We start from the raw sequence: 27,330 nt of genomic DNA, 5'->3' as shown, positions 1-27,330 counted from the left end.
TGAACTTGTTTCCGTCCCCAATTAATTACTGTGTGTGTGTGTGTGTGTGTGTGTGTGTGTGTGTGTGTGTGATTATTCCACTGATTATTTTAACCCCTGCATTACGCTCAGCCCTGGACCCCCGAAATTAAGCGACTTTTCAGGTGTCTGCAGCCCACCCCCATCAATTAACTCGCCATCGATCCCTCATCTTTACTGCGGCTTCGTTCTCGTTTTTCGAACATGCGCGGCGGACCTCGAAATGTAACGTGTTCTCGCTTTATAACTGTGGAACCCCTTAACAGTGGGGGTGTTTTTTTTCCAGAAACGAATTAATTACGTTTGTTTGTTCATTTATGAATTTGCTGCCCTCTTTTTTCACCGATATCACAAATTATTGATTACGTATCAATTAGCCTCCTCGGCGTCCTGACGACGGAATCAAACCGAACCAAAGCCCTTTCCCGCGTTCCCATTCCGAACCCGTCCATTAATCAAAGGACACGCGTGCACGCGCACGCACGGTACAGTAAAGAGCGCGACAACACGACACGGACAGAGAGAGAGAGAGAGAGAGAGAGAGAGAGAGACCATATCCATCCCGCCCGCAGCTCCTCCTGAAATATTCAGTGAAAAATAATGGCGTCACCTTATAGGCGCGTTATTATCTCCATTTCTCAACATCAGGCCGGACGGGGAAATAAATCTCCCGGCTCGTGCCCAATAATCATCATAACCACAATCAGAACAGTCGCGTCCCGTGGGCTCGTGGGGTTTTTATTTCCAGCGTAACGGCGCATCACCCACGCAGCCCGCTGTACCTGCACCCCGTTTTCTCCCCGACCCCCCCTCCCCCGGTCTCCGTTCTAAAATCTCAGACGAAGCTCAGCACGTCGAGTTACTTTTTGTAGTTTAAACAAATTGTTTTTTTTTTATGAACTTGCTATTTTCTCGAGTTTTTTTCTTTTTAAAAATTCGCAATGTTAAGATCTCAGAAACTGAGTTTAGTTGCTAATTACTTCCTTTTTTAATGATAAATGTTATTCTGTATGTACCTGTCGCAGGTAACGTGGTGTCTGTGATCACTGTCGCGGGCAAAACGGTAAAATCTCCCGCTCGGGACGATCGTGGGGCAGGAGCGCTCGGCGGGCGAGCGAGCGAGCGAGCGAGAGAGAGAGGGGGGGATGACGATGACGATGATGATAGAAGAGCCCACTGGCCAATCGCGTTTCAGGTGGGCCGGGCCCCGCGTCTCTCGCGCTCGCGCCGTGGGCCCTTAAACTTTGTTTTGTCGGCGGAACGGCGGCGCGCGGCGAAAACGCGCGACTTCCCCGTTCGGCAATAATCGAACCCGAGTTCCGATCTGATTTTTTTTCTTCTTCTACTTCTCCTCTTTCTCCCTTCTTCCCTCGTCTACCCCTTTCTTTCCGAGGAGAGAGGGGAGCGGGGGACTCGATACGTTCGATACCTCTCCGTCGCGCGGACTTTTCCACGGCGAAGCCGAGGAGCCGGCGGCCCCGTTTCCCCGCTCCGCTCCACGCTCCCGCGACGTGGAACCTCCCGGGGGGGGGACGAGAGAACGGATCGTCCGCGCTGACACCCCCCCTCCCCAGCACCGCTCGGACGGGTCCGGGCTGCAGCCTTCTTCCCCCCCCACGCGCGGACCGGCTCATTGGGTGGGAGCGCGGAGAGAGACGAGAGTCGCCAGCAAATCAGGAGCTAATTGATTAAAGAGACCCTCATTTGAATAGGGGAGGGGGGGCGGCTGGCGAGGTGCCAATCGCCTTTCAGACGGGGGGGACCCGTATGATTAATCGGCCGGCATTATTGATAATCATAACGGGACGCGCGCGCGGCGGATGGGCGCGATCTCCGGCGCTCTGAGCAGCAGATCTTTCCACGCCACGCGCGCTCCTCTCTCCGCTCCTTCCACGGCCGACGCGCCGGCGGCAGCATGTCGCGGAGGAAGCAGGCGAAGCCGCAGCATTTCCAGTCCGACCCGCAGCTGACCTCGGCCGGGCACAATGGTGAGTCGAGACCGCGGTCGCGCTCCGCGTGGGCTGCGTGGGTCCCACCGCCAACTTCAAAACTCGAGCTGAACTTTTCGCACAGCGTGTAGTAGCGTGTTAGTAAGGTGCTTTTTTTTTGTACTACGCTGCGGAGTGAAGTTCACCAACTTTCCTCCATTTTTTGTTCTCTTAAGAAGGTTCTCTTCTGGATTTGTAATTTTTTGGTATTTTATGGTATTTGAAATTGAAGGTGGTTGCGGGGTCTGGTGTGTTTAACCCGGTTTTGTTTGGTGACGGGAGTGGGAGGGGGGGTTGCGTGGGGGGTCCAGCTTGAACCCCACCTCCCCTCTTTTTTTTTTTTTTTTTTCTAAAGACACCCCGAATTCCGCTTCGATGTGAAGTGTATGCGCCCGCCGCTGCTTCCTGGTCCCGGAAAACCGGAGAGCAGATGACACACACACACACACACACACACACACACACGAAGTTTTACTTTCCTTTCTTTTTATAAATAACTTCATGCGCTTTAAATCTGCCGGTGAATTCTGAAAAGCTTCTTTTTTTTTAAAATAAGTAACCCGTCGAATTCAGCCAGGGAGTCCACCGCCCGTTCCGATTTATTAACAAAAATTAATCATTTAAAATAAGAAATAAAAAAAACATTCAACCCCTTATCAGCGTTTCCAGATTCTGGTTTTATTTCAGATCTTTCCGCTCAGCCAGGCAGCTTCTTAACACGAAAACGACTCGGTGTTTTATCGTAATTCCGTTTTCTTACTGTATTTTCTCGGTAAAATGTTGCTGGGTCCGTAAAATGGGTGGTCGTCGTCGTCCGAGCAAAATCACGACTTTGCCTAAATTGTAATTGTAATAATAAAATGGCAGTAAATATGTGTACCGTGGTTGCATTGCTCGTTTTTCTTTTTCATCTGTTTCGAGCATTTTTATACATTTTGCTTATTAGTTTTATGAAGCAGTAAAACTCGTGATACTGTTCAGAGTCGCTTTGAGAATTCAGTCCGACTCTTTTAGAATCGACTCTTTTTTGGATGATATGTGTATGTAAGTAGTTCGCCTTGTTCAAGACTCGGTTAAGTATTAATGCCATATTTTAGCCTGAAATATTTACCCCTTTTTTTATTAGTAGTGTTTTTCATTCCCTGCAAATGACACAAACCTGTACAAAACCAACCAAATTAAATGCGGTGCATTTATTTAATTTAAAATGAAATGATATCTATTTATTCGGAGCCAAACAATCCTTGCGTTGACCAATACACCAGAAGAGAGTTTTTTCGAATGAAATATCGCTGTTGTGTCGTGCTTCATACCGTGTGTGTGGAGGTCAGGAGGCGAACGGCGGCGGAAAACCGGTGACCGTTGAACATTTACCTCCGATTTAATAACAGAGGCGAAAGGCAACGTTTTGACGCCCTCCGTCAGCGGGCCGAAGGGCCGAAAATGTTTCGGGTGAGCGGCTGACATGTCAAGCCCGTTGGAGGTCTGGCGCCGGAGCGTGTGTTGGGTTGCCTTCAACGAGGGGAACAATCATTGGGGTGTGGGGGCCGCGGACGTGGCTGAAAAGCCCCCAGGAGCCTTTATCTGGTGCTAAACGAAGTTGGGGGGCCGTGCGCCGGGCCGCGGGCCCGCTGGAAGGCGCCGGGGGGGCCGAGTGCGGGGAGCGAGGTCGTCCCTGGCGGACAGGGTGGGATGTCGAGCTGTTTTAACCTTTGGGCAGCCTCCCTCTGTGAGAAGGTGCGAGGAGTTCAGGGTCCGGTGTGTTCCTCTGCACCTCGTCATTGACCCCGCCGTTGTGCACCAAAGGCGGCTTAGCAGGAGCCCCCCTGCGTTATTTTGCCGGGGGAGGGGGTTATCAATGTGGTCGCCGTCCCCTTTCACCTCGGCAGAGTGGCCCCCCTAGAGGGAGATTGGCAGGGCGCAGCCCCCCCCCTCTTCCCACACGCCGCTGTACCCCGCAAACGCCGGGGATTCGGTTACTTGTCATTTTGCCAATGTTTGCGTAGTGGCTGCCTAGATGTAGCCCGAAGGGCTCTGCGTTTCGCCGCTTTCTCTCCCACCGCCCCCGCTTCAAACGCGTGGAACCCCATCTAGTGTTCGCCGGGATGTTTGTTGGACTGGGCCGAGGAGCCGAGTCTCCCACTTTCTGAAGTCACCAGTGGCAGGAGGCCCGTGAGTGACCCCGCCGTCTCTCCCTCTCTCTCTCTCTCTCTCTCTCTCTCTCTCTCTCCACGCACGGGCTGTGATCGGGGCTCTCGCAGGCGCACTGCAGGGCCACGGTTCCCACTTCCAGTTCAGGACCAGTCCTGGGGTCTGGTTTTCAGGGCGTGAGCGGTGATTTCTTTCAGTCTGAGACAGACTTCTCGGCACGTGGAACTTCTGCCTCACTTGCATGGCACATGCAGCATCTGTGAAAATAATGCTGGTGTATTTTAAAATTTTGCTTGCTCAGAAAGTGGGAGCGGCTGCTTAATCGCTTTCGAAAACTTTTGTCTTTTTCATGTAATTTTTTTCTTCAGAAAAGAACATTTTGAATTGGAAAATACATATGAGCACTGCACTAAACCAACAGCGCATAGTAATTTACTTTTCCTAACCGTAGATGAATTATTTAATAATGAGTATTTCCACTGTTGTTCCATATTTAATAGCCAATTAAGATATATATTTAAGCATGCAAATTAATCACATAATTTGAGCAGCATACACATTTTGTAATGGTGAAAGACGAGCGAGAGGGCTGTCCTCCAGCATCACCGAGATATCGTCTGTCATTATATTTTTAAATGCATTAATCCATGGCATTGATAAAATTTCCTCCTGTTACTTTCAAAGACTGTTTTGTTCACTGTTATTTTGGCATAAAAAAGCTAAAGTATTGTTTGTATGTTTTTTTTTAATAATAATTACAAAGTTTAATATAACTCTTAATTAAGTTTTTTTTTTGCATGTTGTGGCACAAATCACAGATTTCTAAATTTGTATTATTTATTTTGTCCGTTCAGCTTAAAAAATAATATATATATAATATATATAAAATAAACAAAAGTTTATTTCTTTATAAGCACGTCATGTTGTGACAGAGTTCCTCATTTTCCCATGAAAGTTAAATTCTTTTTTTTTTTTTCGCTCACACTCATTAGCGCTGTCCGAATTTACTCTCTGCTTTAATATTGAAAGTTTTCATGAGAATTCGAAGCTTCCCATTCGCATGGCGTGGTGTGAGACTGGGCTTTACTGTCATGGCAACTTTGCGTTATCTGATTTTTGTAGCACGGAGAAACATTGAGGGAGATAATCCCTGAATTAAACAGGATCTGCTTTGAGTCGGCCGAGATGAGCAGGCACTGCATTCCCGCAGCTCCCGTCGCTCCCATGCTGGGCGAACAATGGGAAGCCATCCTGTCTCTCACTGGGGCAGGGCTGCTCTTCTCCAGGGTTTCATTTGCAAATGAATCCTTGCACTGATGAAAATGTAGAGGGCGAAGCCCACAATGAAAGGGATTCATAGAGAATTGCAATTTGTAAATCAACTTGTATGTTAAACAGCAAGATTTTTATGCGACAATGAGGGAGGGGGAATGAGTGGATGGTTGGTCGGGGGGGTGAAAAGTCTGGAGTATGGCAGTGAACCCTTGGAAGAGGGGGGGTGTAGACCCTTTCAGGCTGCTGCTTAATTCCAATGTGATTTTTGACAAAAGAGCATATGTTTACATTTAAATATGTTGTAGTTTTAATTGCACGATAAAATTTTTGTTTTTATAACCATTATAAAATCGCAATATTTTTACCTTCCACTTTTTCACACGTTTTATTTGACTGAAAGTTTTTTTTGTTTTTTTTTGTTTTTTTTGTTTTTAATTTAAAGCTGTGATGGTGAGGCTGCTAGGTGTGAATGTCCGAGCGACTGCAGAGAACAGTTTGGATGCCGAGCGCCCCGTTGTTCTTGTCAGCCCTTGATTGCAGCCTGACTGGATACAAATTAGTTTAGTGACAGGGATAGCCTGTCCAAGATGCCTGGAGTTGTTTGAAAATGAGCAAAGTTGACAGCAAATTGAAAGTCTAATAAGTCCTTCAAAAGGTTGATTTGTGCTTAGTGGACAAGTGGACGCTGAAGACTATGAAAAATTGGAAATCAATACTTCTCTATGAAATTTCATTATGGCCAAATGTCTTCAGTGCATGGCATTTCATGTTTTGATGGATTATCTGGAGACAATTATTACCAAAAATGGTAGGGTTGACGAAAATCAGATCATTTTCAACGATCAGATTTAAGTAATATTAGAGACGCGTTATTGATTTCGTTTTACTTTTCCGACCGCTGTTTTCAAAGTGCTGGACTGACACCCTTTTCTGTTCGCCTATTGCACTTGTATTGTCGCTTTTTTGTTGGATGTTTTTGTGAACGTCTCAAGAGGATAAGTGTTAAACTGATTAACTGAAGATTAACAAAAGAATCTGAATAGATAAAGCTGCTTCCTCAACTGCAAAACATTTCTAATCCTCCTCCCCTCCTGTTTTTCTCTGTGTCTCGCTCTCCTTCTGCAGGAGACACGGAGCCTTGCTTGGAAGACCCCCCCTGCAAGGATTCGGATGCCCATGTCTGTAGCAGATGTTGCGCAGAGTTCTTTGAACTATCTGATCTCGAACAACACCAGAAGAATTGCACTAAGAATCAATTAGTTCTGATTGTGAATGAAAACCCAGTCTCTCCTTCCGGAACCTTCTCGCCAGGCTCCCCACCCCATAATCCTGATGAGCAGATGAATGACACAGTTAATAACCCAGATCAAGCAGAGTGCTGTGACCTTTTGGAGCATAACACACTTGACAAAGACGAGTCCATGGACGTGGATGTTTCAGGAGTCTCTGCTGGTGACGATGATGGAGGGAGCCACATTGAGGGCGGCAGCCCTGTCAACATCAGCGGCAGTGCTGGCCCTACAATGGGTGCCTCAGCCATCTCCACATCTCTACCTCAGCTAAGTAGTCTGACTGAGCTGGGTAACTTCTCCATGATCAACAGCAACGTCATCATTGAAAACCTGCAGAGCACCAAAGTGGCGGTGGCCCAGTTCTCCCAGGAGACACGTTCTGCAGGAGGTCAGAGGGTGGCCGTCCCGGCTCTGATGGAGCAGCTCCTGGCCCTGCAGCAGCAGCAGATCCACCAGCTGCAGCTCATCGAGCAGATCCGTCACCAGATTCTGCTGCTAGCCTCCCAGTCCCCCGAAATGCGAGTGCCTCCCACCTCCTCTCCGGGAACACTGGGTCCCTCTGCCAGCCCCCTGACTACCCTCAGCTCCCATCTCTCCCAGCAGCTGGCAGCGGCCGCAGGGCTAGCGCAGAGCCTGGCTAGTCAATCTGCCAGCATTAGCAGCCTGAAGCAGCTGGCCTCAGCAGCACAGCTACCTCAGAGCAAACCCAGCATCTGTGAGCCGTCTCAGAGCACCGGAAGTCTGGGCGCATCGGCAGTCGGCGCGCAGTTGGCTGACAAACAGCCCGCTGGCACCCTACACCCACAGCTCAGCAACCCATCGCTAGCGAAATCATCCACATCGGCCTTTGGGATTGGTGGTTTGCTGAACCCTGCTGCGAACCCACTACTACCTCAACCTCCTCCTGGCAACCCCATGTTTTCCGGCTCCTTGCCCAGCGTCGGCACCACGGTGGAGGACCTGAACTCTCTGGCTGCATTAGCCCAGCAGAGGAAAGGCAAGCCACCCAACGTCTCCTCTTTCGAACCAAAGAGTAGTTCAGAGGAGGCCTTCTTCAAACACAAGTGCAGGTTTTGTGCCAAGGTGTTTGGGAGCGACAGTGCCTTGCAGATCCACCTGCGATCTCACACTGGAGAGAGGCCATACAAGTGTAACATCTGTGGCAACCGCTTCTCCACCCGTGGCAACTTGAAGGTCCATTTCCAACGTCATAAGGAGAAGTATCCTCACATTCAGATGAACCCGTATCCTGTACCAGAGCATTTGGACAATATTCCAACCAGCACCGGCATTCCCTACGGCATGTCAATGCCACCAGAGAAACCTGTCACCAGTTGGCTAGATAGCAAACCTGTGCTGTCCACTCTGACCTCTTCTGTGGGCATGTTGCTTCCACCAACAATGCCCAGCCTGACTCCATTCATCAAGAAAGAGGAGAATCATTCTGTCGCCATTACCAGCCCTTCCAGTTCAGCTAAAAGCGACTCAGGTGTGGCAGAGCCCTATACAAAAAGCAATGACGGTGGCTCAGAAGAAGTTGAGAATGCAACTCTGCCTACCTCAAATGGGAAAAGTGATGAGTTTGAAGAACAGAAGAGCCATGCTTCGAGCTTCATGACAGGTATCAGCTCATCAGCTGCAGAGTATGCCACACCCAACAGCCCCCCCATGGCCACCAATCCACTCATGCCCCTAATGTCAGAACAATTCAAGGCCAAGTTCCCCTTTGGTGGCCTCTTGGATCCCATGCCTGGATCGGAGACCTCCAAGCTGCAGCAGCTAGTGGAGAACATCGACAGGAAGGTGGCTGATCCCAACGAATGTGTCATCTGCCATCGTGTGCTCAGCTGCCAGAGTGCTCTGAAAATGCACTACCGGACCCACACTGGTGAGAGACCATTCAAATGCAAAGTCTGTGGCCGGGCGTTTACCACCAAGGGCAATCTGAAGACACACTACAGTGTCCATCGTGCCATGCCACCTCTGAGGGTTCAGCACTCTTGCCCAATATGCCAGAAGAAGTTCACCAATGCCGTGGTCCTACAGCAGCACATACGCATGCACATGGGGGGCCAGATTCCCAACACTCCCCTCCCTGATAACTACCCAGAATCCATGGGGTCAGACACAGGGTCATTTGATGAGAGGAACTTTGATGATATGGAAAACTTCTCAGATGATAACATGGAAGGTATGGAGGATGGCCCTGACAGTAGTATTCCAGATACACCCAAGTCCGCTGATGCTTCACAAGACAGCTTGTGCTCCTCACCCATACCGCAAGATCATTCAGCTGTGGGGGGACTTGAATTCCAAGACAGGAACATCAGCCTTGGGCTCTCAGAAGAGCTCCATGCCAGCAGACTGAAGGTTACAGAGAATGGTTCAGTTGAGGGGGACCACCTCACTAATGACTCTTCCTCCTTGGGAGGTGACATTGAGAGCCAAAGTGCAGGAAGTCCAGCCATTTCTGAGTCTACCTCTTCCATGCAAGCACCATCCCCATCCAGTGGTGTTCCACAGCAGCGCAAGTCACCCAGTCTTGAGGAGCGGCAGCAAAGAGCCTTGACTCTGGAACACATCAGTGCAGGCCTTATGCAGTCCCATCACGCTGGCATTGGAGCTTTAGACCTGACATCAGTGAATGCGGCAAAAGACCCTCTGGGCATGCTGTTTCCTTTCCGTGAGCGGGGCACCTTCAAGAACACAGCGTGTGACATCTGTGGCAAGACATTCGCCTGCCAGAGTGCCTTGGACATCCATTACCGAAGCCATACCAAAGAGAGACCATTCATTTGCACAGCCTGCAACAGGGGGTTCTCCACCAAGGGAAACCTCAAGCAACACATGCTCACCCACCAGATGCGCGACCTGCCATCTCAGCTTTTTGAACCTTCCAACACCAGCCTGTCCTCCAGCTCCAGCCCTTCGCTCCTGTCCGTTGCCTCTCTGTCCTCCATGATCAAGACGGAGGTCAATGGCTACCCACACAGTCTTCACCAGGAAAGCAAGGAAGTACCTTCAAGCATGGTGACCTCTTCGGCATCCACTTCTCCACTGCTTTCTTCAGCCCCACCACGCCGCACACCTAAGCAGCACTACTGCAACACCTGTGGAAAGAGCTTCTCCTCTTCCAGTGCCCTGCAGATCCATGAGAGGACCCACACTGGGGAGAAGCCCTTTGCTTGCACCATCTGTGGCCGTGCTTTCACCACCAAAGGAAATCTTAAGGTGTGTTTGTCTTGTTTTCAACAGCTAGATCAGATTGTAACTCTTGGAAGACACTGCCAGAATTTACCTCGGAACCAACGAGTGAGGGGTACAGATGCACAATAAAAAAAATGCGATTTAAACTAATAATATAAATGGAAAGTTTGATTCACCTTCTTAATTGAAAAATTGGACCTCGGACCTGAACTGCTTCAAAATATATAGTAACCATAGTTTACCACCCTCTGGTGTGGAAAACAGTTTTAAGCTAGAAAATGATGGCTTTAATTTGGTTATAAAAACAAAACACCGCAGCAAACAGATCAATGCGGACCGTGGAGCAGTATGTAATAAACATGAATAAATGACCGCAGTTATGAAGAGAATTTTCAGATTACGCCCGTGCCAGATTCCACACACACACACGTAATTATCACTGTGCATTTTCAGCATTCTACTGGATTCGCAAAAAAAAACATTAATTATGCAGGACATACTGTTAAATCTTTCAGCACTCTGTCGTAGCTTTTTGAGAATTGCGTATAACGGTGAGAGTTGTGAAGTTCAAAGATCTTCCAGTGTAAATCATATCATATCACGCAGTAAAGTGTTAATTGTTGTAGGTACGTGGAAAGTAAATGAAAGCAAATGTTTATACCGCACTTAGGTTTCACAGCTAGACATGCTATTTTTTCATTGGTTTGGTTTGTGTAAAGCTTAAATAAGAGTTCATTATTTTCTCTGTTTTTCCATTGCATCATCTCATATGTTCTGGTGGAGTGCCGTAGCCAAATGTGTAAACATTGCTAATCTGCTGTCTCCCCCCCCTCTCTCCTCCCTACGTGTCTCTTTCTGTCCAGGTTCACATGGGCACACACATGTGGAACAGTGCCCCTGCTAGGCGTGGGCGGCGGTTGTCGGTGGATGGGCCCATGGCATTCCTTGGCACCAATCCTGTGAAGTTTCCCGAGATCTTCCAGAAGGACATAGCAGCCCGGGCGGGCAACGGAGACCCGGCCAGTTTCTGGAACCAGTACGCTGCCGCCTTCTCCAACGGCCTTGCCATGAAGACCAACGAGATCTCTGTCATTCAGAACGGCGGCCTGCCGCCGTCCCTGTCGGGCAGCGTGGGGAACGGGGGCAGCTCGCCGGTGGGTGGCCTCACGGGCAGTTTGGAGAAACTTCACAACTCGGAGCCCAACGCAGCGCTGGCTGGCCTAGAGAAAATGGCCAACACAGACAATGGGACTCACTTCCGTTTTACACGCTTCATGGAGGACAATAAAGAGATTGTCACCAACTAGGAGAACAACAAATTTTTTTTTGTGCTACATTCACATTCAAATACACACACACACACACACACACACACACACACAGAGAGAGAGAGAAAAAAAGAAACTCATACTCATAAGAGAACAAGTGAAGGAAAAAAGTGATCTGATCAGGCTTGCCACTGAAACTGTAAAGATGAGTGTGAATAGAAATTGTGTTTTTGTACAATGTACAACCTGTTATAGTTTTAAAGGATCTTATTTATTAGTGATTATAACCTTGCTCGGAACCAAGTGGAAGCATTAACAGTTACCTGGTTTTCTTTTCCCTTTTTTTCTGTTCTTTGCCAGAATGGATCTGTATGAGTGCTTAAAATGTGCTTTTGGAGCTTAGCCTGTCCGGGTAGATTTCTTTACCTCGGCATTAAATTATTTTCTATCTGTAGTATACATAACAAACCCGTCAATGTTCATGTAATGCATTAGATCTTGAATACGCAAAAGTGGTTGTAAATAATGTACACTGATCTGTACTAGATGGTCTACCAGCTGTGTATCAACTTTCCTCCATAAAAAAAAAAAAAAAAAAAAAAAAAAAAAGGTTCAGGCAAGGGAGTAACGCGTGGTCCGATCAACTGCTCTCGGGTCTTTATTTAAGAGAAGGTGCAACAAATTGCATTCCAGTCTTTCTTTTTCGAATTAATGCTTTCCCCCCCGTTCTTGTTTCTTGTATTGTGCTTTTTACTCTGTTCAGTTTTTTTTTTTTTTTTTTGTTCTCACGTTGCTGTAAAAGCTAAACGCAGGACAGTTGTTAGCGACGAGAATTCCAAGATATATGTACATCCTGGCTTGAACTAAGGAAATGAAACCTTTGTGGGTGTGACTCCTATTTTAAATGTGCTGGTTTCCACATTGCTGCTATGCCCAAGCATCCTCATTTTTACATCAAATGCAAAATGTGTGTTGAAGCGCTCTGTAAATATCAGATGTGGGACGACAAATTCCAACACAACAAATGTACATATATAGCTCACAAGGAAATGTCCACCTTGGCCAGGAGACAAGTTATAGTGTTTTTATAAATATAAATATATATTAGGTTTGAAAACCGTGGGACTGTTACATGCACTTTCTTGGAAAGTTGGAAGATCTTTATGGGTCCAGTTTCTCTACACTTTAATACCTACTAACAACTAAGATACTGTAATTCTTTACTCTAATAATCAAATACATCCGTTTTTTTCCAAATGAAAACGACTGTGCCTGTTGAACTACTTCTGTTAGTGTCATTTGTTTTTGCTGTTTGAAAAGAAATGAACGTTTCACTCACACAGCCCCGCGAAACCAAGTCCCACGGAGAAAGCGTTTCCACTCCCCGCAATTAAGCGGCCGTGTTCTCGTCTCTCGCGAGAAGTGAGTGGTCATCTTTAAAAATAAAATAAACGCGAGAAAACACTCGCCTTTTGGGCGAAACCGACTGTAAATGAGAGTGTTACTAGTTACTGTGTTATTACGGATCTTCGAGTTTCATGTGCATGCGCATTTTATGACGTTAAATTACGTGGGTCTACTTTTCACCAAACTCGCCTTCACCTGAAAGGACGACGACGATGATGATGATGATGATGATGATGATGATGATCGGCCGGTTGGAAACAGGGGTGCGGGGGGGTGTTCAAGGCTCCGTTGATAAGCGCGCGCCTGTCAGCCCCGCCCCGCCCCTACCGGCCCCGCCCCTCCCCCGGATCTTTAATTAAAGAATCAATCCGCGGCGAATCCAGCGTCTTCCAGCGTTTATTCAGGTGCATTTATCAATGCAGGAAGTTGATTTTCTATTTCTCGAGCTTAATTCTATTTCTCGAGCTTAATGGCTTTAAAAAAACGGTAAAGAATATGATTCACCTAAAAACGCGTTGTCGACCGACAACAAAGCGTTTAAAAAGCTGGCTAAATATCTGCATTTTAGGTAAGTAGACCGTGTTCAGAGCTCTAGGTTACATTTTAACTTAGTTAGGAAAGCTGAATTCTTTATTAGTATTATTATTATTATTGTTTTATTAAAGCAGTGTGACGTCGCGCCAAAAAGCCCAGGCCCAAACAAAACACGTTGCTGTAAAAAGTCACAGAGACGTCTCGCCGGTGAATTCAGAGGTATTTGGTTTCGTGGCCTCCTTTTTTTATTATTATTTTTATTTTATTTGAAGTGATATTTTTCCCTTTTCACTTTTCACCAGCTGCATTTAATTTAACACATCATTGCACTTCCTGCAATGCAGGATCTGTTAATTTGAGGCCAGCATCATCCTCCCCCCACTTCTCTCCTTCATGTAGCTGGTTAAAATCTCCGATATTTACACGATCTCCGCGCTAAATGATCCTTGATCCTTTCTGAACATCTGGCACCGGCCGGAGCACCAGCTTCCGGGTCCAGAAAAAAATTATATATATCATAAATATCATAAATATCGTTACGTCATTCGTTTCAACAAATTAGTCCGCTTTAACGTTAAATGCGTTAACGTTGTATAACATCCAGTTATATATGTTGATCGCCAGACAAAATAAGGCGACACGTCTATTGATTATTGATTTGAACGTTCATAATTTATGCTTATGATCTCGATAGTTTCTCCCACTTTCCCAGAAAGTTGTCTTTTAAGACGTTTATATTTTGTTTATATTTTTGCTAATAATAATTAATTCATTAATCTTTATAAAACGTTTTTTTTTTTCCTTTAGCAGATTTAAGTCTGTAAAATCGATACTCTGTCTTTACTAGAAATATCTTAAAGGAAAAGTCTGTGTTCTGCAGTGCAGTATTGATCTGGACTCTGGACGAGCAGCAGGGGGAAAGATGGAGGTTTTTGGTGCGGGAACAAGGATATTAACAATAAGCACATATTTGACACACTCCTAAATAGATTCTCAGAAGAGTTTATATTAATGACAAATGTTCCGTGTTTCTTCCCCAGTTTCAGCTTATGACAGTGAAATTCTGTTCTGCTGTTGTAGGGTGCTCTTACTAATGAGCGTGAAAGGCGTCCTAATCATTCAATCATGGACAAGAGGCTTAAAACATATTCCCTTTTAATGCATATCTCCTTTAAATTTACCCCATTAAAAATAGATTGAATCGGAGAAGACTGTGCCCAGATTCCGCCAGTGTGAATGATTGCAAATGGCACTGGGATGTAAAAATAACCTGTTGTTGAAAGTGATCTCCTTAAAGCAGAGAGAGGGGAGTGGAAAGGCGGGCGCACGTGTTTGCTTGTTAGAAATGCCCTGCGATGCGTTCCACCGGTCTCGGCAGGGCTTTCCTCCCTGAAGATCACGTTCGGCTGCGTATCGATTGAGCTGTGCTGTATTACAGGAGCACTCGAATCTCAGGTGGCAGGAATGTAGAATTGATCTCTTCCACGAGTGGCTTTTTACCCCTCAGCGCCAAGCGCGTCGAGGAAGAGCTGCGTAAAGCCGGGTGACCCGGGACTCCTACCACAGAGAGAGAGAGAGAGGGAGAATTACATCTGTGCTGTGATTCCAGTACACAATTACATGTTCCTTTACACCACAGTCACATTTGAGGTATATTTTGTGTCCTGAGAGGGGGGAAAAGGGTTTTGTGTGTGTCTGTGTGCGCGCTGAACCAGTTCTTTAATTCCCACAGATTTTTTTATGCACCCACCTCTGGTGTCCAGACCTGGCAACCTCCCTCCCTTCATCCTGCAACCCCCCCCTTCCTCCTTCTGACACCCCTCCAGAGTCAATACCAACTGTAGCCCGGGGCCTGGAGAAGCCTCCCCGCTGGGTCTCTGGCCTGTGCCGAGGAGATCAAAGACCTGCCAGGAACAATGAAAGACTGGGCTTCTCCGTCCCAACACAGGGCCACACCTGCAGCACCTGTCACTCAGTCCCAGCTGACTTTTTTTATTTTTATTTTTTAATGCATTAATGGCTATTTATTTCTCTCCCTCTTTCTCCTTCGTTCTCCCTCAGCCATTTTTCTTGCTTTTGACCTTGGGTTCTCATGACATGGTTTCCTGTGGAAAGAAGAGACAGTCTCCAAGCCGTGTACACAGCTGGCTGGAAGTGGGGCTCCAGATTGTGAGTGCAAACACTCAGTGTCATTTCATGTGTGTGTCTTGTGTGTGTGTGTGGTTATCACAGAAGAGCAATCAAAGCCAGCGTACAAACGTCCACCCGTCCAAGACTAATTCAGTTAAAACAGAATCAGTCTCTCTCTCTTTCTCTCTCTCTGTCCTAAATTTTGGCATCTGAGCTCAGACAGTATTTACATGCTTTAAGTGGCACAGCCGTCTGGAAAGTGTCCAAACCTGGAGAGCATTTATCTTCCAGTTCATCCGCTCCTTTCCTTACCCTTTGTGCGGTGAGAAACAGAGGCACTGTAAGATATTGCGTTTCGGGCCCTATTGTGCCCCCATAAGAGTCCCAAGACTTAATGTGGGGTCCGGTTTTGGGAGAAGGGGGGGCCCAAAGGCAGGCTGGGGGTATTTGTGACATACTTTAATAAAGCACTCATGCTTGCAGAACCAGAACAATGATCCATTTCCCCCATCGCCAAGCAGTATGTACAGTAACTTCTTGTCTTCCCTCGTCCCGCTCGTCGTCTGCGGCCGGTGTTTATCATCAAGGGCGAAATTGCCAGCCCTCTCTTTAGCGGGGTTTTATTGTGGCAGGGACATTTGCCACATTGTGATGCTAATTCTGTGAATTTTAGGAGTCTGAGTTTACGCTATTCAAGCCGAGTTTTATAAGAGTGGTTGATAAAAAAAAAACAAAAAAACATTTTTCTGCAAAAAGGAGTACTGTACCCAGTTCAGTGGCACCACGTGTCCGGTTTGTGTGCGTAATTTAATGTGTACCTCCATTTAAAGAAGAATCACACGTACTGTTTTGTGGTACAGTAGAATGGAGGCCATATCGGCTTTCTTTTCTTTAAGAGACCTGCTTCAAGATTAAGTAGGCTGATTGTGTCTCTTTCAGCATCCGAATTACAGCTGGTAACCTTAGCCATCACTGTCTGCCACAGGGCTTTGACACACACACACACACACACACACACACACACACACAGTCTCACACACATTTTCTCTTAATGTCATCTCCGTGATTAGATTTCCTCATCACAATCTCAGTTTAAGAGGAGGAGGAGGAAAAAAGTAGGCATCGAGAGTGGAAATGCACTTTCAATCTCCGCGCACCGCTGTGGCGCAACAGGTGCACAATGTGCTTTTGCAACATAAGAGCCGGTGTGTGGGTACGTGCCACCGGAAGAGGTTTTCTTGGTCATCCAGTGCGTTACTTTGCCTGATCGAGCCACCAAGATCAGGGGAGGGTCACTGAATTTATCTTTTTTTTTGGGGGGGGGGCACACGTTCACACAACTGCTGTTAAATAGTGAGAACCCGCGCACCCTTACATCTATTTCCTCTTGGCAGTGGCTTGCACACGAAGGAAAAACATTTACCTTTAAACATGCACATATTGACTGGGCAGCCATCGCAATAAAGGGCCCCCCGAAAAAAATTATAATCGCAAAATAGCAGTAGTTTCCCCTTAGTCGTCTTAACTGTTCCATTCACCCATTGAATGCTCATAGCTCCTTTAGTTTTAATGTTAACCCGGCGGTAATGAGGGCCGTTGGTAGGCAGTAAAACTGAGCGCATGAATATGCATGGGTATATTGTGAATGGCTGCCTGGCCTCCTTTTTTCACCCCTGGATCGTGGGAAAATGATGGCGGTTTTTGATAGAGGGGTTTCAGTGCAGTCGCCGCGCACTGGAGGCTTCCTCGCGGAGGGCATGGAAACCTGTAGACCTTGGTCCTGCCTTCAACCTTGCAGTATTTGATGCTGGAACCGGGCCAGTGTTTGAATTACCTGTACCCGGTTCCTCATCTGGCCGTGGCATTTTGGACGATTGCTTCCTCAGTAATGTGTGCAGCTGAATAGAATAGATGTTTTTTTGTTATAGGTTTTTTTTTTTTTTTTTTTTTGAGGAGGGCGGGGGTGAACAATGAGCCTTTTGATTCCTGTGTGAACATTCGGATTTGATAGTCATGACCAGCTCCGCACACATCACCTGTGATTCATTTAAAATATCCTAGATCCTGTTCATTTTTAATTAACTCACAAAAAAAAAATCATAATTTTAGCTAATGTACCACACGCTTGATATACAAAGTGTATTAGATGCACAGTCATAATTTTGTGTGTGTGTGTGTGTGTGTGTGTGTGTGTGTGTGTGTGTATATATATATATATATATATATATATCAACATGAATTTTATTTAGCACATTATGCTACATGCCCTTGTATGCAGTCATATCACATGTATTCCTGAGTTAAATGCAATAGTAGTCATAGTCAAATTTGGGAAAAGAGAAGCCAGTCACATGTCAGTATTAATGTAATGTTGTCTGAACACAGATTTTTTTAATATTCTGAATATATGTCAGTGTTACATGTATTCTGTTACATTCAATTCTGTAACATTCTGTAAATATTAAAATATTTCAGCTTTAAGATGCCCTAAAGACTCCCTGCTTTACTAGATAATCAATCCATATAAAACAGCAGATTAAATTGACTGACCCTCATATACTTAATTATTGCTGCTACTTGACCAAATAACATTTCTCAGGATGCTGTGTGTCACAGGCTATCAATACGCCTCTAATCGCCATTAGTTATTGCTATACTTTGTAACTACCACGGACGACCGGTCTCCAGTGGTCAGTCGGCGAGGGGGCAGGAAGCAGGGGAATGGGATGCTAAATGGTTGCACAAACAATTTGATTATGCCATTTAATTCCCGTCATATAGATCTCCCCGCTTGCTGATGCACTCGTTTCTGCCAGGGCCTCTGCGGCAGAGTGCTGACCCTCTGACCACTAACCACCGGCAGTGGAGTTTCCTGCCTCACAGCCCTCTCCTGCTGATCGATACCCACTCCTGGCTGGTTATGAACCGCCGCCGCTTGACATTTACTGCTCAGGATGGAGTCAGGGGTGGCAGAAAAAAAAATATTATACACACTTTTTTACAATTTTGATCTATTTTTTTTCTATCTTTGGAGTACTTACCAGTTCAGCTTTCTATAATGATATACAATTGAAATGTTAACTTTTATTTTTTAACTTTTTGAAGAAGTGCTTCACAGGTAAATGTGTTAAGGGTTAAATATTTACTAAGTGAAAAAATGAGAAATGAGCCATTGTGCCCTCAGCCACAGATACACAGTTCCCAAAATTAACATTTCAATTCAAAACCAATAATAATGCATTGTGCCGTGGCTGAAAGAAGTCCTGCGCAAGGGGAAGGTGATACCTCCTGTTCCTCCGCAAATGAAAAAGCTCCTTCATCCACCCCTTAAATAGGCCACACAGCCAGAGGTCAACCAATCAGCCCTGTAATGCTGCACAGGGACTCTGGTATGGACTAACTTCCCCTGGGCGGACAATGGACCAGGAATGGGCCGCACTAATTTCACACACTGCTCTGAGGGAATGTTTTTCGGGACAAGAGTGGCGGTTTGGGTAACAATGCGCCCAGGATTTCTGTGGAACCTCCGATCCTAATCGCTCGACTTTTGCATGCATACATAGTGAGTTAATTCAGAGCGGTTGTGCTTCACTTGGGATAGTGGCAAAACAGAGGTCTACAGTGTCTGCCTTATTTGTTTGGCCGATTTGAGGCTATGTGCATGCCTTGAATGGGCCAGATAAAAGCCATTTCATTGCACAACCCCATTCAGAGGAAGATCTGCACAGATAAAGGCTCTTGTGTCGAAAATGCAGGGCATCCCTCACGCTATAATGTTATCCCCCCAAATGCAGTCAATTAGGCGCAGACTCAGTTTAAATATTAATTCAGTATTAAATGGTACAGGTTTACCTGCACATTGTGTGTGTGCATGTGTTTGTGTGCGTTTAGATCCTGCTCCTCATGACTGCTGATATGCTCAGTGACAGCACATGCCGGGTGCTCAGAAGGGCTACAAATGAACACACTGTGCAGTTTTTGGGCATCTTGGCTCTTGAAAATGGGATTTGCAGCCAAATAGTGAGTCTCTGCCAAGAAGGTGTCAGTGTGGCTGAGCTGAGCGCTTGTAGCCGAGGCCCAGAGACCAGATTACTCATCTCGGAGGTGAGAGGAGAGGACATGGGGTAATTTCAAGAGACGGTTATTTCTATTGTGGCGAGATGAGCAGCGAGCCTGTCTGCAGGGCTCCCTCTGTCAGGCCGAGGGCAAGGGTGCATCCTGGGAGAATTCTACCTCAGTCCTGGTATGATGAGGTGGAGGCTTGCCGGGGTGAATTAAGGTCATGGCAGTAATACACTTTGCTATTGTTGCATTTTGTGTCCGTAATAGTCTGCTGGCCAGATTATTTATAAAACCAATTGTGTTACGTAAACTGATTGACATGGAAAACATGGACTTCAGGAGGAACGTGTTCCCAAAAGGTGCTTCTTTCCGTGTGAGCTGGTTTTAAAATGGCTTCTTGTTAAAAACAGTAAATCCTATTGCAGGTGAATTTGTCCTGAAAAAATCCAAGCAAAGCTCTTGTGTCAAATCCATCCAAGCTCATGTGTCAATTCCTTCATGATGGATGTTTAAGGGGATGCAGCACATCAGGGACTGTCAGCTGTTCACCGTTCAGAACTTTTCAATGAAAAAGGCTGGTCATTTAGTCTGAATGTTTGATTGTGGTTTGATCGTGTTTCTAATTGCTTGTTGAAAATTATGTTAAGTAGTCATAACACTTTTGTAAGTTTTGTGTTAGTTTTAGCACATTTCTGGATGATTGTGGGCTGAATCAGTCCCTTACCTGGCAACGTTGCCCATACTACGCTTGAGAACAGGTGTCATTACTGTAGGTGCCTAACATTTAATCCTTTATAAAACATAATTAAAGTTTATGTTCTGTGTGTCACAAATAATGAGATTCTCCTCTGAAATGTGCAGATAACTATTAAGCATTTTTTTTATTTATTTAAGTTTGACTCCCCACGTCTATTACAGCATTTTGAAAATAGAGTGCTAAGTTATTAAGGTTAAGCTCTCCCTACGCAACATTCGTTCTAATTGCTCTGACCTCCCATGCCTACTTTATGCATACTGTTGGATGTGTAGGATGGTTGTCATCGAGTTCTCTAACACTTGTGTGTGGGTTGTCTGCATGACGCTGTCACCTCTCGGAGCAGAGCGACTGCTCTAACAAGGCACCGCTGGGATGGCCACCCGCTTAGGCTGTCAATGAGTTTGTCTTGATCTGAGGATTAGAGCAGACTTTCCAATTACAGCCCAGTGCCTGGAGGTTTGTTAGGCATCAATGCAGACGCCTATCGATGGCCCCTGCATGTTGCTGTGCGGGCCCTGCCGAATGACGAATCGTTGCCACGTTCTTCTGAGGGGGTCCGTCTCACAGCGAACAAAGACTGTTTACGTCTGCAAGTAGACTTGCTCACCATTTCGTAAAACACAAATGGAAAATACATAAAAACTTAAAAAAAAAAAAAAGACGTGTAGTCTATGGGAAATAACCACACGGCTATGGACTGCAGGCCTGAACACATGATCATGTGACACCAGCTACATGTCAGATATTGAATATTCACCAGCCGGTGTTATTTTACATGTCATTCACCGTGAAAGAGGCAGTGCTGAGTAAGCGCTTTAACAGAACTCAGAATGGGTTCCTCATTATCGCACGGAATGATAGCCCTGTGAAAGGTTCAGCGCATTCAGGTCTTTATGTGACCCCCACCCCCCCCTCCCCCGTTTCGCCCATGAAAACCTTGAAACGCCCCATTTACATGTTTATGTACACGTTTACACAAATGCAGCCCAAGTCTTAAAGCTTAATGCTGTAACTTTAGCTCAGGCTGATGTCAGAAGTGGATCATTAAATATGAATGCGGGTTTCAGTGCCTTTTCCTTGCCAGCGTTTTTAGTGGAGAGTTTGCATGGGAAGAAAAGCTTGTCAAATCGGTGTGTGTGTGTTTTTTTTTTTTTTTGGTGTCATTCTAAACCCTCGGCAGCCTGACAGGGAATCTCGGTGGTCCTGTCTGAATGGAGCGCGGGAATCACCTGTACTCAGAATTAATGGAATAACCAAAAGAGCCTGTGCTTTTAATGAGAGTTGGATTAATGGGAAAAAAAAAAACCCTCCCCACTCCGCCCTTCCTTTGTCTAGTATTGCATGACAACATTTTCAAATTACATTCAGGAGCAGATAATTCACTTATTCTGAGTAATTGGGTGCTGACCAGGGTTAATATGTTTGGTGTCATTAAATGAAAATGTTCAGTAGTAAGTGAAACTGTATGATGTGTGAGGCGCTTTCAATGGGCCGCCGAGTTCATTCTGCCACGGGCCGGGGTCCCTTTTATTATTTTATATATATATAATTTTTTTTTTTTTCAATGAATGAATGAATTCAAGCATGAATTCTGCGAGGAAAGATCAGAACAGTTATATTCAATTCTGTTTGGTGCCTGGCTGAATGAAGTGACCTTTAAGATAAAGCAAATCTCTTGAGCAAGTCAGGTGAATAAAGGCCCACACAAAGAGGGCAGATGTTGTGAAAGGAACTTTTATATGCAGGCGGGCAGGCCGCTGGTGCTGTCAGTGAAAGGACTGCTCACTATTACCCTCCCATCCCCTCCGATGGTGAAGCAAGCGGGAGCACCACGCCGAGGGCGCTCTCTCTCTCTTTTCAGAAAAAAAAAACATTCTCATTTGTTTCGAACGTGATCAATGGCACCACAAGATTACTTGACGCAGAATGTGGCCTGACTCGCAAAGATACGATAAAGAATCTTCTGTAAAGCTTGTTAATTAGCCGACCCCCTTCACCCCCCCCCCCCTCCTCTTCTCACAGACAAAAAAATGCCTGTAATTAGTTCCCCAAAAAGCAGGGGCATTTTCATTTGGATGGGTTGACTTGAATTCCTGCTCGCTACAACGTGCTTCAGGAGACCCTCATAAGTCTCGTTCTCCCCTAGCGACAGCGACCCCGTAAAACGTAACAGAATGTGGAAAAACGTGCACGGAAGGAGGGCCGTTAAACGGCGAGGAATGCGACAAGCTCGGCCCCATCGGCTCATTCCCACAGCCGGTCGGAGCTTTTCAGCCATGACACCGGCAAAGACACGGTGACCTGTGGCCGGGGACCTTTTAATGGAAGTTAATCATGTACCTCTGGAGTGACATGACATAAAAAAAAAGCCCATAATTGGCTGTACAAGCCAGCGCTTCGGCTTCCTGTCAGCGTTATATCTGTGTTCACACCGCGCCAGCTGGTAAGGCATTTGTTCCTGGGAAACATGGCTGCTGTTTTGATCTTTGGACTGTGAAAGCGAGGTGGCGCTTACAATGGGGAGTTGTTTCTGCCGAGGGGTTTGCTCGTACGGAGACGAGGCGAGGCGGACGGTGGCTCCACCAGCCTCTGAGGAAACACTTTCTGTTGCGTCCGTCTGCCCCCACCTCCCCTCACCACATCCCCTCGGTGTCATGTGTGTGCTGTTATTCCCTGTCCACCCAGACATTGCCTTCTGAGTTCATGCCACCAATTGCCCATAACATTAAAACCACCCGGGCCAGTGGTGGCCTAGCGGTTAAGGAAGCGGCCCCGTAATCAGAAGGTTGCCGGTTCGAATCCCGATCCGCCAAAGTGCCACCGTCCCCACACACTGCTCCCCGGGTGCCTGTCATGGCTGCCCACTGCTCACCAAGGGTGATGGTTAAATTCAGAGGACAAATTTCACTGTGTGCATCGTGTGCTGTGCTGCTGTGTATCACGTGTGACAATCACTTCACTAATAAAGATTGCCTTATACTGGTTAGGTTCTCCTTATGATAAAAAAAATGGAGGTCGTTTTTGGCATTTGTCTCCAAGATGTTGTCAGTAGACACTTTTAAAGTCCTGTTTTAGGTGGAATCAATTTAGATGGAAGCGGCCCTGTAAACAGAAGGTTGCCGGTTTGAATCACGATCCGCCAAGGTGCCACTGAGGTGCCACTGAGCAAAGCACCGTCCCCACACACTGCATCCCTAAACTATTTTTTCGCAGTGTGGCAGGGCGCAACATCCTGCTGAAAGAGGCCACTCTCCTCAGGGAATACGGCTGCAATGACCTGACCCTGGAGCTGCTGTAAGTCATCAAGTCACATTTCTGTATAGATCTGATTAGTTCAGAAGCAACTCCCCGCACTGATTTGGAACAAGCCAGATTATTGACCTAATGTGCAGCGCATTCTAGCGGGTGTAAAAAACTGACACTGGGTCAGCCGTGAATGATCCAATTATATCTCCACCCAAGTCCCGCTCTGTTGTGACAGCTGGTTGTATTCAGGGTATTGATGGCAGTTTTTAAAGTGCATTGCTAGGCTATACTTATTGGTTGCTGTCTAAGGGCTTTTTAAGAGGTAAGTGGTAGGTAGGTGATAATCCACAGCCTGTAAGGCAACATAAAGCGATATAGTTGGTTATGTAGAGCATCCATATGAGTAATAACCATCATTTGCAAACAGTAATGTATAGACTGTGCAGTCTTGATCAAATGATGAAGGAAAATTCCACAATTCCTCCGAGGCATTCATATGACAATGCAACACAAATAAATATGACACATATTACAAGGTTGTTGGCACCATGTTCTCCATGTTTAAGCAGAACCATACACTTTTGTTGGGTGTTTGGAGATACTTCTATACACAATCCACATCATTAAACATGAGTACTATTACCATTTGATGCATTATCCTTGTGGGTTTTATTCGTAGATAATATTTCAGTTACACACATCAGATGGCCTGTTAGTCTCCCCGAAAGGGAATAGTGTGCATCAGGAGCCATCAGATCGACATATGCTGGGAGGAATATTAAGTGCACAGGCGCGGCTCACACCTTCACGTGTCACAGGACTCACATCCTGTGCAGCTGCCGCCTGACACCTAAGACCCGCGCAGCCATCAGCCAGTATTACACGAGCGCCTCCCCTGCATTAATGAAGGAGCCGGCAAGAAGACAACCGTATGCTAAATGCCTGGATGTACGTTAGATATTTACTGACGACTCCGACGCGGCATATGTTCCCGTCAGGAGGCGAGGGGCAGCACGCGAGGCGCCCCGGATGGGCTTTGGATCTGATAAATGCACGCATCCCCGCCCGAAACAAGAGAAGCAGATATTTGAAGTGTTTGGTTTGCTTCCATTGTCAAAGTTAAAACCGTAACCCCTTGGCATCAGTTTCTCAGACACTGATGATTTGAGCAGCGACCTTCTCACGTTTATATAAAATAACATCCGAGTAGCAAGCATGTCGTTTTTTGTATACGTGATCTGTGTAACCGTATATGCGTACATGAGCGTTATGTAAAAGTCATTTGAGACCTGTGCCTAACTGAGTGAAATAACACCACCTTACCCACACTGATGACCGGTTTTGGAAGTCGTGTTGTCTGACTTTTTGACCTCAGTCAGTCAGTTCTGACCAACTTTCGACATGTATCCAACGCAGGTAACCAGGTTAAGCTGCACACGCTGTAATTTATACTTTTTGCAATATTCATACAATTCCAATTACGCAAGACCAGTACATTTCACTGAAAGATCCTTTGAGCACTTGCACACAGATGAACATCCTGCCCTGTGAGTTTGAATACAGAATTGTGTCATGATTCTGCTGCTTCACGTTGCCTGAATTTATGACGTGATCCAATTTGATGACGTGGGAATATTCGCTTATAGTTGACACTGCCTGCTTTTTTATGTAATATGCGCTCTATTTAGAATCGAGATACCTAAACTAACGTGAGATAATGCATGATGGAAAAAAAATTGTAAAGACTGAAGGTTCCGGGTGGTGCGTATCTACTTTAAGTCTGTTCTGCTCACTGTGTGCGTGTTCTTTTGTTCCGTTTGTGAGCAGTTGTAACTGAACTGTACGCCACACTCACCACCTTATTATTTACTGCTGCGCTGCCTCAAAACAGCCCCTCCATTCAGCACCCGGAAAGAAAAGGGATGGCAACGCCGCCGCCCGGACGCGTTATCTAAAAGGCAGCCAGAAACAATATATAATGCAGCTCATCCATAAGTCATGTCCTTTATGCATCGCGGTGTGGCCCGGAGAAAGGGGCTTTTATGAATGGCAGAAAGTGTCTGAATGATAACGGTCATTAATATGTCCATTGAGGGTCACCACATTCATGCCACATATCAAATCCCCTTTGAATGGGATCCGTTCCCTCCTGTCAGAGTCCATTAGATCCAGCCCACAGCCCCAGTGGCCAGTTGACAAGGGGAAACTGGAGAGCAGCCTCCAAGCCATTAGCATTAGAAAATGAGCAATCAGCTGGAATGGACGGGGATGGGAGGGTGTGTGTGTGGGGTGGAGGTGGTTAAAAGGGATCAAAAACGTACAGCAAACAAATGACCGAATGTGATTTTAGATACACTGACGCTCACGAGCAGAGAGAGCGAGAGAAACATTTGTCATCGTCTATGAAAGAGTGTTTTTCATGTATATATGCTGACCTGGTGAAATCGTAAAAAAAAAAAAAAAAAAAAACACTGCACTATCAGGCCTCTCTCCGTCAGCAAGTGTGCAGGCCATTTTACCTTTCTGTGACTTTGGAAAATAATTGAGTTAAAACACTCAATAAAACATTAATTAGTTTAGCTGTCTGCTTCAGATAACATAGATAAAACCCCTATGTAATTCATATTGATTAGAATATGCACGCGGAATGTAACCTTTTAAGTCAAGTTTCCTTAAACTAACTCAAAGCTCTGGCCCTCACTCGTACAAAGAAAGATCACTTTAGATTTTATCTTTCACATAAAAGGTTTGATTGGATTTCCCCCCCCCCCCCTCTTCTGAAGAGGCTCCACGCTCTACTTTATTCCAGTTTGATTGTATTACCACTTAATTAGTTTGTATATTGAGTTGAACAGGGCTTATTGATTTCATGAGCATTCATTTGCATTCCAAAAAAAAAAATCCTTTAACTCAATATAATCTCTCTGGCCAAAGGGAGAAAAAAATGCTCATGTGAATTTCATTTATTTTGAATGATCTGTTTATGCTAATTAGATTTTGTAGCTTTCAGGTGATGCCCTTTAATACTTTTCTCTGATTGTTCTCTGATTATTTAAATGCAAGTCTCGGTGTTGCCCTATTGGCTTTAAGCGGGGGGCTCTGGGTACCCGTGGAAGATCTCACACCAGCCGCGTGTTTAACAATTCTGGATAATTAACCTCATCTGAGCTGTAATGGACCACCTCCGGGGCCCACAGCCCCCTCTGTGACTTTCACCGTGGCAACGCTCAGGAAGTGTGGTACAGTATAGTCGCCCGAGTCCCGCTGCTGGTGTTTTGAACTCGATCCGGAGGGGAACAGCATCAGTGCCAGGCCCTGCTTCTTTTTTTTTTTAAATCCGTATTTACTCTGCTTTTTAGGACAGTGGGCCTGATATAAAACCCTACAGTTTTCCCATACCGCTCCCTTTGATGGCGTGTGTGAGTGTGTGAGAGGGGAAGAGGTGGTAAACGGTATCAGTTCCTATTGGAGTCATAACAGACTCCCAGTCCAGCCTTCCCGCCAACCTGCGTGGTTCCCACAGCGAGTGTGGCGAGTGGCGCTTTTACACACGGCAGAGTGGGTGAGTCACCCCGTCTGCCTCAGATCAAACGGCCTCGGCCAGCAGGCGGGATTACACAGCGTTTTATCAGCGCTGGTGTGGTCCCCTAAAATATCTGCACAGAAACTCATTGATGAAGTGCAGATGAGGCTCGTTGGGTTCCACATTTAGAGAAAAACACCATTCATCTCAGTCCTGCCATTGATTTTGCAGATAGCTAAAGTTACTGGCATTTATGGTTCATGTATGTATGGAAGTTGAAATTGATTCCAGTTTGTACTGGCATCAAAAATTCTATCCTATTATAAATGTTTGTTACATGCACAGGCTTTTCATAGAATGCGTACATGAATACATTTACTCAGTATGCTGGAGAAGTAGAGAAAGACCTTTGAACGCAGTACACTCCATGAGCAGGCGTACGAGACGTAACTTTTGTGGGATTGTAGAAGGC

At 45.9% G+C, this 27,330-nt stretch overlaps 1 protein-coding gene and 1 long non-coding RNA gene across 3 annotated transcripts in view; both read left to right on the top strand.

The window, feature by feature from the left end:
- Nucleotides 1-1,244: 1,244 nt before the first annotated feature.
- sall1a (spalt-like transcription factor 1a) lies at nt 1,245-12,479 on the top strand. Of its 2 annotated transcripts, none has more exons than XM_028956951.1 (3): nt 1,245-2,006; nt 6,558-9,955; nt 10,795-12,479. In XM_028956951.1, the coding sequence occupies exons 1-3, from the start codon at nt 1,934-1,936 to the stop codon at nt 11,236-11,238; spliced, it is 3,915 nt and encodes a 1,304-aa protein (XP_028812784.1). In that variant the 5' UTR covers nt 1,245-1,933; the 3' UTR covers nt 11,239-12,479. The 2 variants fall into 2 exon arrangements, with proteins under 2 accessions (XP_028812784.1, XP_028812785.1); XM_028956952.1 differs by lacking the exon at nt 1,245-2,006 and adding an exon at nt 2,399-4,178.
- Nucleotides 12,480-13,059: 580 nt separating this feature from the next.
- LOC114766285 (uncharacterized) overlaps nt 13,060-27,330 on the top strand; it is a 41,858-nt gene continuing 27,587 nt past the window's right edge. The window contains exons 1-3 of the long non-coding RNA XR_003742771.1: nt 13,060-13,174; nt 13,272-13,359; nt 14,873-15,309. This is a non-coding gene — a long non-coding RNA (uncharacterized LOC114766285). The remainder of the gene's footprint in view (nt 13,175-13,271; nt 13,360-14,872; nt 15,310-27,330) is intronic.

Source organism: Denticeps clupeoides, chromosome 16, assembly GCF_900700375.1.
Source record: "Denticeps clupeoides chromosome 16, fDenClu1.1, whole genome shotgun sequence".
NCBI lineage: Eukaryota > Metazoa > Chordata > Actinopteri > Clupeiformes > Denticipitidae > Denticeps > Denticeps clupeoides.
This window is presented reverse-complemented; position numbering and strand designations above follow the sequence as displayed.

Excerpts from the sequence above, each read along its gene's own strand:
- sall1a (XM_028956951.1), top strand. The coding sequence starts at position 1,934 with ATGTCGCGGAGGAAGCAGGCGAAGCCGCAGCATTTCCAGTCCGACCCG. Across the intron at positions 2,007-6,557 it reads GACCTCGGCCGGGCACAATG|GAGACACGGAGCCTTGCTTG; the intron begins GTGAGTCGAGAC and ends CTCCTTCTGCAG. Across the intron at positions 9,956-10,794 it reads CCACCAAAGGAAATCTTAAG|GTTCACATGGGCACACACAT; the intron begins GTGTGTTTGTCT and ends CTTTCTGTCCAG.